The 14,410-nt window shown below is 48.0% G+C and overlaps 1 protein-coding gene across 1 annotated transcript in view; it reads right to left on the bottom strand.

The window, feature by feature from the left end:
• The window catches only part of sez6b (seizure related 6 homolog b), a 154,397-nt gene that overhangs the window by 23,038 nt on the left and 116,949 nt on the right, over window positions 1-14,410 (bottom strand). Inside the window, exons 5-9 of the mRNA XM_042338562.1 lie at window positions 11,105-11,299; window positions 9,013-9,172; window positions 8,001-8,167; window positions 2,749-2,943; window positions 2,297-2,435 (exon numbers count right to left, since the gene is read on the bottom strand). Of these exons, the coding sequence (XP_042194496.1) occupies window positions 2,297-2,435; window positions 2,749-2,943; window positions 8,001-8,167; window positions 9,013-9,172; window positions 11,105-11,299 (856 nt within the window). The remainder of the gene's footprint in view (window positions 1-2,296; window positions 2,436-2,748; window positions 2,944-8,000; window positions 8,168-9,012; window positions 9,173-11,104; window positions 11,300-14,410) is intronic.

Raw genomic sequence — 14,410 nt, 5'->3', positions numbered from 1 at the left:
TGCGCCCAGGATTAATCAATCAACCGTCACTGAGAGTTTCGTCACGGCAATCACTTGGCAGGTAGAGCGGAAAAATGATGATGAAAAGGCAGAAAAATGCTAATGTTATTAAGGGAGCCGCGATTTAATTTATATACCAAGGTACTCTGCATATGCCACTGTAATTTGAAACCGTCTTTCTTTCAACCCGCCAGTCTGCATTATGGGCCAAAAATGCTCCACGTTTTAATTAAATTGACAGCGTCTGTTTGACAATTCTTCCCTGTCTGCCACAATTCTTAATCCATTCTTTACAAGCCTTGGGCATTAACTGTTCCCAGACTACGAGGCCACTGTGCCCTATGTAGGTGAACGTGGCAGCCAATTTGCACCCACCCAAAGTCCCCACGAAACCAACATCTATGAAGTGAGTGACCAGGTGGGTAGGGTTTGGGGGGGAGGGATGGTGGGGGTGGGGGGACAAACTCTCTTCTCTTTTCGACTTGATCCGTGGAATCTACAAACCTCCATCCGAGCAGGCACGGGACGGGACATCGGTTTTAACGTCTCTCCCGAAGGACCGCGCCTCCGATGGTGAAACGCTACCCCCTGCGCTTCTCTGGAGCGTCAAACTAAGCTCCAATGTGTGGCTTGAACCCACAGCCTTCCCAGCTAAAGGCGAGAGTGCTAGAGACTAAGGAGATTTTTGTCACACGAAAAATTGCTGGGATGTGGAACTCCCTGCCAAGCAAGACGGTGAAGGTAGAGTTCTCTGTGGATTTCAAAAGGGAAGTAGACAAGTACAACAACAACTTGCATCTGTTTAGCGCCCTTCATACAGGGTAGTGTCTTGGAGCACTTAACAGTGGTGGAGCCTGTCGCCGAGCTGGGGGGGGGGAGAGGGAAGGGAAGAGGTGACCGTAAGTATGGTCAAAGAAGAAGGTCTTCATTCGTGATCTAAAAGTTGGGAAGGAAGGGGCAAGGCGGAGGAATTGAGGGAGACAGTTCCAAAGCTTTGGGGGCGTTAGTGGCTGAAAGCATGAAGGATAGAGACTTGAAAGGGGACAGGGATAAGGCAGGGCAGTGGGATTGAAATTGGTCCAGACTCGATATGCGAATGGCCTCCTTCCGTGCTGTAAATCTCTATGATTGTGCAAGACTGGGCCTGGCTGACGCCTTGACAAAGAGGCTTTTATTTCCTTGAAGCTGAACAGGCAAGAAGGACGCAATTCCCACTCGGCATGCTCCAAACCCATTATATAAAAAAAAACACGTTGCACGAGAGAGAGAGAAAGTGCCAGCTCAGCTTGCGTAATTGGCGAAATATTTTAATTGCGAAACAATGACTTAATTAATTATGTTTGACGATTTCCTTCACAGCCCTGTCCAGAATTGCTTTTTTAATAGGCTTGCAGTGTGTAACACGATCGCTCGGGATGTATGCAAATGAGCGCATCCTAATTAAAGACACAAACAAAATTGGCTGCATGAATAATCCGTCACCATTCACAGACCGCTGATCTATCGTTGCCACGTGCCTTGTTAATTACATAAAACAATCATTTCCTCCTCTTCTCTTTCATTCATTCACTCTCTCTTTCTCTCTCTCTCTCTCTTTTTCTGTGACTGGCTTCTTCTCAAACAGATTACTTTTCCTAATTCGCATTTAACATCAATTTTTAAAGCCGGTTTTGCTCAAATTATCATCCTTTGCGTTTGACGTGGCGGCGTCTCAGCGCGCTTCACGTGATTTACTGTAAGTACAGCTAGACCTGTATTACTTACATAAGCATTGGCACAAATGCTCAGCGCTGGTGTGATTCTGATGTAAACGTGCGCCCAAAAGAGAATTTACAGCAGTGACACAAGGCAGGGTCTTTATAGCCTGAGCACAGAGCAGTCGGCAGCTTGCTGTGAAGTATTCATTCAAAACCCATCACCATCAAGAGGTGATTTTGCCTTGTCCTGCTGTCTTCAAACCTTTGAGACGTCTCGAAGACGTGATAAGGCACTGCATCAAAGGCAAAGATTATTTTTATTCATTGCCCAACAGTTCAAAACGCTTCCTGTCGTTTTGACCCTTGAAGTGCGAACAGATTAACAATCGCGTTCTGGGGGCAATAATCCCTCCAAAAAAAAAATGGTCATTCGATCCGCAGCTGTTTGTGGGGACGCCGCTGTGCGCAATTCGCCCGCAAAATGCGCAGTCACTCCACTTTACAGTATATCCCGTGAAGCGCTTTGAGACGTCTGAACGACGTGATAAGGCGCTGTCTCAAATGCAAGGATTATTATTACTATTATATGTTGCACTTACACCTCCACGTCTAACATGATCCTCTTGTCCTCCTCGACATGAATCCCCCAGATGCAGTCCTGACCTTTGTCGAAAGCTTCCGGCCAGTTGGGAGACAGAACCACACCTCCCGAGTCTGTGATCTCCCCACTGCAGACGGCTAATGAGAAGACAGACGGTGTCAGCGGCTTCAAAACACAAGGCAAATCCCCCCCCACCGGCCCCCACTGCTCATCCTGCCCCACCAACCCAACCCCTCACCTCCCACACCCCTCACCCCACCACTCGACCCCTCACCCCACTCCCAAATCCCTGGAACGTCCTCCGAGGAAACCAGATAACACAGCTTTCACTCCTCACACTATGTCTCAACCCTTCATTGAGTAGAACAAGAGGACGTACGTTTAGAGCTGTAAATGCTTTGAGACGTGCTTCCGACGTAAAAAAGGTGTCCCACGCTCTCCCTCTCTCACCTCTGCAGGCTGGCTCCGTCTCATTCCACTGGGGCTCGCGGCTATCCAGGCATTCGATGATCACCGAGCCTTGCTCCAGAGTGTAGCCAGGGTCGCAGGAGAACTCCGCCACCGTTCCCGCGGGGTAAGCCGCGTCGCTCGTGGTGAAATTTCCGTACTTAATGAACGGCTCGTAGCAGTGACCCGGCTTGAAAGCTGGCAAGGGAACAGAACCGTAGAAAGTTCAAATGCACTTAATAATAATAATAATCTTCGCATTTGATGCAGAGTCTTATCACGTCGTTGAGACGTCTCAAAGCGCTTCACAGGGTAAGCTGTAAAGTGAATTGACTGTGTATTATGTGGGCGACGTCCTCACAAACAGTTACGGATGTAGTGACCAAATTATTATTAATATTTTTTATAAAAGGGATTATTACGCCCCAAAAAGAAAGCAATCCACCAATCGACTAACAACCGGGTTCCTAGTTACTGCTACATCAACAGAGGCGTGTGTGTGGAGCAAGGAAACTTGCCAGAGGTTTCACCCCGTCCGGGAATCGAACCAGAGTCCTCTCACTTCCAAAAGGAGCGCTCTAACCACGATGCTACAGGAGACTCCAAATCAAATGCAAGGCAGCTCCTGTCTACCGGTTGGTGATCAGGAGAGACACTCAGTTTGTTATTTAAAGATTAAAGGATGAGATTGAATAAGGAGATCAATTTGGTAATAGAGGGCAGCAGTTGTCAAATAAACACGACTGGGTTACATGTCAGCATTAACAGCTCGTGTCAGTTCTCCTCCAGGGCTTTCTGTTTGCACAGCATCACATCCGCAATGAACAACAGCAACAAGAACAACTTAATAATAATAATAATAATCCTTGCATTTGACAGAGCGCTTTTCACGCCTTCTAGACTTCTCAAAGCGCTTCACAGAATATACGGTAAAGTGATTTGACTGTGTATTTGTGGGCGAAACGCGGCAGCGTCCCACAAACAGTCGTGGATTGAGCGACCAAATTTTTATTGTGTGTGGTTTTTTTTCTTGAGGGATTATTATCAGGCGTGTGGAATAAGTAAACTTGGCCAAGTTTTTTGCCCTGCTGGGAATCGAACTCAGGTCTCTTGCTGGAGAGGCGAGAGCTCTAGCCATTGAGCCGCAGGACTCCATGGCTATGGCTCCAACTTGCATTGATATAGCGCCCCTCACACAGGGTAGCGTCCCAGAGAGCTTGAACATTCGGCAATCCAAGCTGCTGCACAACTGGTAGCGGTCTTCCGAGAGGCAATCAGACAAAGAGGGAGAGAGAGTGCTCATCCCATTCCAACAGTCTATCTTTGGAATTGCCATCTGTAGGTGGGATGCATGGAATTCTGAGTTTGGTTCGGATATCTTAAAGCATGGTGATGTGTCAGACACCCAACTGAGCCCCCCCCCCCCCCGTCCCCAACCCCCCAAAAAAATTCTGTAACAAGGGGAGAAAAAGTGGGTCAAATAAATGGCAATGGTCTCCGGGAGCAAAGTGCTCTGGACGCTGTCCTGCGTGAGGGGCGCGAAATAAATCCACGTTGTTGTTGTTGTCGTCTCCCCGTGTTCCTCTATAACCTGGCACAGCGACCGCCTACTGCACTTCAAATCGCAGTGATTTACAGCCGACCCTTGGCGGTGCTCTTAAAGAGAGTGGTTCGAGTCCGTAAAAGGCTCCTACGTCTACAATACAGCTTGGGGGGACGCAGTGGAACAGCACGAGTTTGGGCATGAATCAAGCTCAAGTGCGACAGGTGTGCCAAAGCCATCAACGCGAGGGTCGTTTCAGCGTATATCTGCCTCCTACCTATCAGCCCGGCCATCTGCTTTCCAGTGACTTGTTTCTCCAATTGTCGAACCTGTGTTCAGCACTTGAATACCAAATGCTGGAGGCAATTTGGTGAGTCTCCACTGATAACACTGCGTAAAGCACCAGGATAAGACGAATTCATCTTTGTAGCCGTTCTTAACGTTATAGTGCAGAACCCATTACTGTGTATCACGCCTGCACTTACTGGGGGTCAAACCTAACTTAGAGGCATTGAATTTATAACGCTTCTCTTAAGCGCTTACAGTTGTCTTCCCCACTCGAGAGGTGCGGTGTAAGTGTAAATCGCGTTGCATTGTGCTCTCTAGGTCTCTTTTCCCCGTTTCCAATCGCAATTGACTCCACGCTATCTTAATTGAGGAGGAAAGCCATACACATCGTTTTATATAATTAATTTACCGAGCGAAAGCTCTTGGAACGCAACACGCTCAAACATCCACAATGCAGGTTAATTACTGTGGGTAACACACTATCTCTCTGTAATGCACCTCATCCTCTGTAATGTATCAGAACCTCTGCTAGCTTGCATGCTCTCTCTCTCTCTCCCTTCTTCCCTCCTTCCCTCCCCTCCACCTCTCTCTCTCGAACACCAGCATATCCCCAACTTGTTAGCATTCAGCTTTTTGGGATTTGCTTTTTGTGTGCAAGGGTTTAGAATAATAATAATAATCCTTGCACTTGATATAGTGCCTTATCACGTCTTTGAGGCGTCTCAAAGCTCTTTACAGAATACACTTTAGAGTGAACTGACTGTATATTTTTGGGCGAAATGTAGGTTTAACATCTGATCTCATCTCTCGAGAACACACACTGTAACCATTCGCCCCCCCCACCACCATCACAGCATCAAGCTGCTTTTCAAATGTGTCCCAGAGTCCTGGCCTCAACCAACCTTCCTGGCAACCCTTAGTTTCGGTGCTTGATTGCTCTCTGAGGAAAGAAAAGCTTCCTGGAATCTGTCCTGAAATTGCCCTTTGCAACTCTAAACCAGTGTCCTCTTGTCCTACTCTCCTGTTGCATCCGAAAGTATTGGCCTGGGTTTATTTTCTCAATCCCATTTAAAATTTTACCCACCTCGACCAAGTACCGTCTGAATCTCCTGCTTCTCTCTGTTTCCAAAACTCCTAGCCCACCAAATATACAGTCCATTCACTTTACTGTCTATTCTGTGAAGCACTTTGAGATGTCTCGAAGACTTGATAAAGGCGCTATAACAAATGCAAGGATTATTATTACTATAAACTATGACCAAGCCAATTCTGCTCCACTTTAAGTTTTACAACAAGGTTAAGGGGGAATTTCGGGGAAAGGGGGGTGAGTGTGGGGTTTGGTTTTGTATCTGAAGCTAAGAGCCTTGTTGTCAACAGTTTAACGCACTCCCCCTTGAAATTCATTCTGACATTCATGGGCAAAACTGCTCGCTCCCTAAGAGTGTGAGTCATTTATTTGCCATGTATATAATTGCGATGTATAATTACATCTAAAGTAGTACTTGAGAGCTTCCTCCACTGATTCCTACCTCTTCACGTTAATGGAGTTCAGACAGCTTACAGTGCTGTTACCCATATAATAGGCCATTCTCCTCCCCGACGCTGCCTACACAGCGACATGTTTATCTTGTAAAATCCTGTTTTATCTTGTACTGAACAGCAGAACCAGAGGACATGGCCTGAGATCGAAGGGGGTGGAGTGGAGGGGTGGTGGTGTGGCGGTGGTTAACTTCAGAACAAAACTGCGTAAACACTACTTCAGTGGGCGAGTGGTAAATGTATGGAACAGGCTCCCTAGAGAGAGTTGGAAGAGGAAAGCGTTGATTCTATCGAAAACAAATCAGATAGATTTCTGTTAGGAAATAATATCTCGGGATAGAGTGTATAGTTTGAGACAATGACATGTGCAAGCGACTGCCGGGATGGTGGAAGGTGAATTGGATGGACCTTGGTCTTTTCTAGTCTGGTGAATTCTTGTGTTCTTACATCTCTTTGTAGGATAATCCTGTGAAGCGCTTTGAGCCGCCTCGATGACGAGATAAGGCGCCGTATCAAATACAAGGATTATGATTTTTATCATCTTTATTGAAAAAGACAAAAATATTTAGCCGGGGCGATGGAGACAGGTGGAGGGTTGGGGTGGGGAGGAATGGAAATAGTGAGTCCCTGCTCACTTTGCTCACACTGGGGTGCAGTGCAGTGCTGGGGTGGGATGCGGATGGGTGGGGGGGGGGTGGGGAGAGCACCACATTGTCACGAGATACTAAACCAAAGACTCCATCTGTGCCTGTTCAGGTGGGCGTTAAAGAGTTTCTCCCTGGGGTCCTGGCTGTCAATTGCCCCCTCCCTTCCCTGAAAAGAATCGCTCATTCACTTCACGGCTGTTTGTGGGGGACGTCACTGTGCGCATTCGCCTACAAAATACGCAGTCGCCACGCTTCGCGGTAAAATCCTGGTGACGTCCTGTGCTGTGCGAGGATGTTGTGCGGTTATCATTGTTATTTGTAAGGGAAGTGCGCAAGTGTATCATTATCCCTTCTGTAATTTTAAACGCAGACGAGCGCCTGATTATTTCCTTTATTTGATTAAGTTTGCTGTTCCGTATAACCAGCTGGTACTCTCTGTGGAGCTGAGAGAGGAAGCTGCGATCTATGTGGCTGGAAGCATCGCCTGAAGTCTCTGTAATTATTCCTCCTTCTTTTTCCCTGCTTTGGCCAGATCAGCGATAGCTTCCGCCACAGTGTCATTGAGTTCAGTGCGTGTTGAGGCGTCAGTCGGCTGTACAAGCCGCATCTGCTCCTTGTTCTGACTCTCGAGCGCGAATCGGTTCCTTCTATTTCAGTCACTGCACGGACGCGATGTAATATCTAAACCGTTCAATTGTACCTCTTCGACCACATCTCCGGCATCTCCTCCCCCACACCCTCCCCCCACCCTCCCCACACACACGCACTTTGCCACGAATTGAGAGAGAGAGAGAGAGAAAGAGATAGAGAAAGAGAAACTCCCTTCTCTTTTCAAACAGCGCTGTGGGATCTTTACCGTCCACCTATTGGCACCTCAGGTTCACGTCTTTTCCGAAGCACGGCATCTCCGACAGTGCGGCTCTCCCCCCGGGACTGCGCTGGAGAGAGTCATCTCAGACTCAGGCAAGTTCAACTCCCCCACCGACCCCGCACCCCCTCACCCGCCCTCACCCGAAGTTCTTAAAACGTTGGGGTTAATTTGAAGCATTAAAATCATAGAATCTTATGGAACAGGAGGAAGCCATTTGGCCCATCGTGCCTCTTTGAAAGAACTAGTCCCGCTCTCCCGCTCTTACCGCACAGCTCTGGATTAATCCACCGTCCTGCGCCATCGTTTGCCCCGTCAACAGAAAGGGATGGGATTGAAGCCGACCCCTTGTTCTGGGCTGACATCTTACCTTCGTATCTCAGAGCGAGTCCAGTGGAGGTTACCGAGCCGTCCGTGCTCAGCTCGATGAAGAAATGTCGGAAACTGCTGACCAGGCCCTCGATGGGCAGATATTCCACCTCGAAGGAGTCATAAACCGGCGGAGAGTCAATGCTGTTCCCGTTCCTGATAATCAGCCTGGGAAAGAAACAAAGGGAGAGAACAGGAAGAAAACTAAATGAACGTGAAAACATTAACGTGCAAGTTATACTGGGTGGGAGATGGTGGGGGGTGGGGGGTTGGTAGGGGGAAGTTATTGGTCTGTTGCATTCGCCGAGCATGAATAGGTTCTGACGAAAGGTCATCAAATGTTAACTCGTTTTCCTCTCTCCATAGATGCTGCCTGACCTGCTGCGTGTTCGCAGCGATTTCTGTGTTTATTTATGAATAGGTTTGCGTTCCTCTTGTAATCCCGATTCCACACTGAATAACAGGGCACAGACACAAGGCTTCCCTCCCAGCACAAGCACGCTGCTGGCTCTGCTCTACAAGAGTCAGAGATACTGGAGTTACAGGAGGGACGTCTTGAGTTGGGCTTTGAACGAAGAGAGGGAGGGAGTAAGTGAGTGAGTGAGGGATGGAATGAGAGAGTGAGTGAGGGAGGTTGGGAGTGAGGGAGTGATGGAATGAATGAATGAGAGAGTGAGAGAGTGAGAGAGTGAATGAGTGAATGAGTGAGTGAGTGAGTGAGTGAGTGAGTGAGTGAGGGAACAAAGTACTGAGAGTACGAGAGAGTGGGTAAGGGAGTGAGTGAGTGAGGGAGCAAAGGAGTGAGTGAGAGAGTGAATGAGAGAGTGAGGGAGTGAATGAGCGAGGGAGTGAAGGGCTGAGGGAGTTGGGAGGGTGAGTAAGGGAATGAGGGAGGGAGGAAGCCATGATCAGATCAGCCGCGCTTTAATTAAACAACGGAACAGGCTCGAAGGGCTGAATGGCCTCCTCCTGTTCCTACGTTCCTCTGGGAGAGAGTCGGGGAGTCGAGTTACCTGTCGTCGTCCTCAGCCAGGGCCACCTTCTCGAAGTGCAGATGCAGCCTCTGTCCCTCCGGAGCCTGGAGCAGCCAGTGGCAGGTCAAGTTGTTGCTGTAGTTTCCCGGGAAGTTGGGCGAGATGATGCGGCCCCCCGTGGCGTTTCTGATCACCCCCCGCACGTGGCTGTGCGAGCGAGAGAGAGAGAGAGAGAGAGAGAGAGAACAGGGCAAGTGTCACGCAGAGAGAAACCTCAGTCAGCAGCGTCACCATTAATAATAATAATAATAATAACAATAATAATAATCGCCCACAAAACACACAGCCACTATACTTTACAGTGTATCCTGCGAAGCGCTTTGAGACGCCTCGACGAGACGTGGTAAGACGCTGTGTCAAACGCGAGGAATCATTATTAATATTGTTATTCGCAGGGTCACCGCTCGCTACTGGGCTGAAGGCTGCAGACTTTGGAGGTCGAACTGGGAAGATTACTCCACTGTTCAAATATTAACACACGGGCATCAGCCTCGAAGAGGTTAGCTAATAGCGCTGTGTGTTTAACAATTCATTAGCAAGAGTATTCATTGTTTCTGAAAGCGTGAGGAGACTTTGCAAATGTTACCGAACCGATTGGGAAAGACCCCGGTTTATTTTCAGGCGTAGCTTCCAAACCGGATACCGTACTGCTCTTTATTCTCTATCCAGACCGTGCAGCTCGTCTCCTCTCCCGCACCAGGCTCCGTGAGCCTATCAACCCCCCTACCGCCCCACTGCGTTGTCTTGCTTGGGTTCACTGGCCACCGACCCATCCACATTCTTGAGAGAAAGAAGGAGAAACAGAAAGAGAGGAAGAACGACAAAGAGCGAGCGTGTGAGACAGTCAGAGCAAGAGAGAGCGAGAGCAAGGCAGAATCAGGGCAGGAAAATGCGAGGGAGAGACTGTGAGTGCGTGAGAGTGTGCGAGTGTGTGAGAGAGGGAGAGACTGTCAGTGTGCGAGAGGGAGAGAGTGCGAGTGTGTGAGAGAGGGAGAGACTGTCAGTGTGCGAGAGGGAGAGAGTGCGAGTGTGTGAGAGAGGGAGAGACTGTCAGTGTGCGAGAGGGAGAGAGTGCGAGTGTGTGAGAGAGGGAGAGACTGTCAGTGTGCGAGAGGGAGAGAGTGCGAGTGTGTGAGAGAGGGAGAGACTGTCAGTGTGCGAGAGGGAGAGAGTGCGAGTGTGTGAGAGAGGGAGAGACTGTCAGTGTGCGAGAGGGAGAGAGTGCGAGTGTGTGAGAGAGGGAGAGACTGTCAGTGTGCGAGAGGGAGAGAGTGGGAGTGTGTGAGAAGGAGAGCGACTGTGTGAGAGAGAATCAGGGAGAGAGAGAGTCACACACAGACACCCACAGACAGACAGTAAGCAAGAGGGAGCATTCACCATATGCAGCCTTCACCTCATTCGACTCCAACTCCTGGAGGTGATAAGCCGGTGAGTGTTGATTTCTTTTTACAATAAAACCCGCGGAGCTCATTACAGACCCAGGGTGAGAAACTAATTAGCAATAATTGCGAGGGGAACCTTTCAACGGCAAGACATTATTGTCGCATCGACAGAAAAAAAAGTGAATGGAAGCCCGGCAGAGAATGGAAATCGATGAAAGAGAAAAGCAATAAAGGAGGAAATGAACGATGGGGAAATAGATTTTCGAAGTTTTGAAGAAAATATTAAACCGGTCAGAATGTCGGTTAGGGCTGAATAATTGAGCGTGGCATCGAAGTACAGATATGATCAAACGGAACAGTTACTGGAGAGGATAATACTAATATTCCGTACATTGGTCATTCACTCCCTCGGTCACTCACTCCCTTTACTGCATCACACGCGAGGATTATCGAAGCCACAAAAGTAATCGTAATAATAATAATCCTTGCCTTTGATATAGCGCCTTATTACGTCGTCGAGACGTCTCCAACCGCTTGACAGAATACACTGGCATGTAAGGTGAATTGCCTTTGTATTTTGTGGGCAAAACTTATTTTTATACCAGGGGACACGAGAGCAGGTTTATTCACAGCCCCCGGTGCAGTGTAACCCAGTCATTTAACAACAAGCCTCAATGGCCCCACAACAACACACTTACCGATGCACTGAGGTTCCTGGTCACTCCACTGGGGTTTGCTGCCGTTGATGCAGGTGAGCGAGGCCGGACCTTGCAGCTGGTATCCCAAGTTACAGTAGAAACGTGCTTCTCCCCCAGGGTGCAGGCTGGTGACGGACACATCGCCCAGAGAGGGTTTGTGCGGAAATCCGCAGCTCAGCAGATAAGCTGTGCGGAGACGAGAAGAGAACGTTAAAAATTTGCCGGGCGAAAGAGGACCAAGACCCATCCAGTTCGTCTTCCACCAGCCCGGCTGTCGCTGGCACAAGTCGTAGCCCAAATTATACGCTGTAATCCCACAATATTATTTCCGAATTCTCAATAGTTCTTGAAAGAATCGACGCTTTACGCTTCCGCCCACCGTCTCCCGAGGGAGCCTGTTCCAGACGTTTCAATCGTACCGAAGAGATAGAAAGAGAGAGAAAGAGAGAGCTTATGATAGTTGTGGAGAGAGAGAGAGAGAGTGAGAAAGGTGTGTGGAGGAAGGAAACCAGTCTAAGGTTTTGTCATGTCGGGAATCGAACTCGGGTCCTCTCGCTTGCGAGGCGAGCGCACTAACCACTACGTTACAGGTCGCCACGTCCCTCAGATGAGGTTTAATGCCTAATTTGAAGGACGGCACCCGTGACAACGTAGGGCCCCCCCACCCTCACAGCATGTCGCTGGGAACGTCAGCCTAGATGGAAGAGGAATTGGTGCTGTGGATTCCAGCTTCCAGCACTTTCTCAAAAGATATACAGTTGTCAGCCAGGCTCGCTGAGAACAAAGGCGGAATCAGTTCAGTATTCTTCTTAACCTTGGACCGGTTTAGCAGTGAGGAATTTCTCTTTGAAGGAGAAATTCAAACAGAGATCGACACCGAAAGGAATCATTCGCGGGAACACTTCAGTTCGGGTCAAGGCTTCAAAACCCGGACAATAACACGCCTGCGGGGTAGGAAGGGTTAACGCCGCTAATTTAATCCCAGTCGTATACTTACTGACGTTGCCACTTCTTAATCAGCACATTTTACTCATTTAAAAAACATAATAGCACTGTGCAGATTGAAAGCTCATTTACAACCAGCTCCTGTCCAGCTGGCAACAACATCAACAACAAACACTTATCCAGTGTCCTTCACGTTCTATAATAATAATAATCCTTGCATTTGATATAGCGCTTTTCACGTCGGGAGGACGTCCAAAGCGCTTCACAGAACACACTGTAAAGTGAATTGACTGTATATTTGTGGGCGAACGCGGCAGCCAATTGCGCACAGCAATGTCCCACAAACAGTCGTGGATTGAAAATGACCAATTTATTATCATTTTTTTGGTTTTGGAGGGATTATTATTAGGCTCTGTGTGGAGTAAGGAAACTTGCCCAAGGTTTAGCCCTCTGCCTGGAATTGAACTCACGTCTCTCGCTTGCAAAGCGAGTGCTCTAACCACTGAGCTACAGGACTCCACTCCATTCTAATAGGATAATGGAATTATAGAAAGTGACTTCAGTAGAGGACTGGTCAACCTTTCGTGTCTGTGCCTCTCTTTCAAATTGTAATTTCAAATTGTAATCCATTCAAGGGTGGCAGGTGGAGATTCCTGGCCAGGACACTGGGAGCGAAACTCCCTTCTCTTTGCGGATATCTCCACGGGATCTTTAACACCCACTAAACAGGACACAGTTTAACGTCTCATCCGCAGGACGGGGAGTAGATGTTGCAAGACCCACTAAGCCGTACGGCTCCGTCTGACAGCAGAAGTCGAAACACTTTCCCTTCGATTCGCTTCTTGGCTTTGGCAAAATGTTGGGAGTGTCTAAAAGTCTGTATTTTTTCCTTAAAATGGTTTCTCTCCGCACACAGCGCCCCTTCCCCCTCTCATCACCAAACGTCTGGCAGCAGAATTGAGTGTGTTTTTTTGGAGGCAATAAGGCAACGTTTGCTTTGCAAACACTCAATTTCCAGTTCTGCGGAAGAAATTTAATATTCAGAGCGCAGTGCAAATTGTGACAGGGATATAATGAAAAATCCAAGGCATTTTATATTGTTTCCACAATGTTACTTTATCAACGTTCAACAGCACAGCACCTTTCACTGCCCTGAATTCATTGTGTATTGCCATCGTGTTTTGCTTTGAAATAGCGAGTAACTGTTCAGTGCAATCATAATGATGCAGTGTTGTTCTAGGGTTGTTTTTTTTTAACCGCCCCCGGCTTAATTTTCCCTGAAACCTATTTTAAGCGAGGAGGAATGTTGAAGGCATGAACTTTCACATCACTGGAATGTCGCGGGAGCTGACATTTAATTTGAACCAAAGTTTCGTTCAGGGTGACATCAATTTGCCACCGTATCTTGCCTCGAGGTTTTGTTAGCGAGTCAAATTTCACCCCTATCACGAAACATTAGACTCTCGCAAGTGCACAATCCATTGTTCCTCTTCCTTGTTTCAGATAGTATTAATATCAGCTGTCGTATCAGCTCACCTCAATTTGTTGGCATCCTAAAGGTTATAGGTTCCCCCCCATCCCCCCGAGCACACACACACAATCAGAACTTGCGCTCACAAACTAAATAAACAGTCAATTCACTTTACAGTGTGTTCTGTGAAGCTCTTTGGGACGTCCTCCCGACGTGAAAAGCGCTGTATCAAATGCAAGGATTATTATTATTATTATTATTACACTGACGCTCCAGTGAAACAACAACAACAAGAAGATTACATTTGTATAGCGCATTTCATGTCGGGAGGACATCCCAAGGCAGTGTACAGCATTTCAGACCCGAGCTGAGGTCACCGGGAGAGAAGGGAAGTGACCGATGGCATGGTCGAAGAGGAGGGTTTTGAGGTGGGACTTGAAGGAGGCTAAGGAGGATAACATTTACATTTACAAATTACATTTACACTGCACCTTTCACGTTGAGAGGATGCCCAAGGATTTGTACCTGAGCTGGAGGGCGTCGGGCAGGGAATGTGGGGGTAAGAGGGTGACCGAAGGTTTGAGATGGACCTTGAAGGAGGCGAGGGAGGAGGTGAAGTGGAGGAGTTCCGGGATGGAGTTCCAGAGAGTGGGGGAAGAAAGGCTGAAGGCTCGACTGCTGATGATGGGGAGGTCTTCTGATAAGAAGGGAAACTGAGATTCAGGCTCAGTTGTCAGATGTTTGAAAAGAGTATTCTATTTTGTAGACGAACCCAGCAATCAATCTGAGCACAGCGATGTCCTCATGAACAGCTGGGAAATGAACGACTGATTTTTATTTGGGGGATTGTTGGCCAGGAAACTGGAGAGAGAGAAACTTTA

This window comes from Callorhinchus milii, unplaced genomic scaffold (genome assembly GCF_018977255.1).
Source record: "Callorhinchus milii isolate IMCB2004 unplaced genomic scaffold, IMCB_Cmil_1.0 Scaffold10, whole genome shotgun sequence".
NCBI lineage: Eukaryota > Metazoa > Chordata > Chondrichthyes > Chimaeriformes > Callorhinchidae > Callorhinchus > Callorhinchus milii.
The sequence above is the reverse complement of the archived record's forward strand: the minus strand, read 5'-3'. Positions and strand labels throughout refer to the sequence as shown.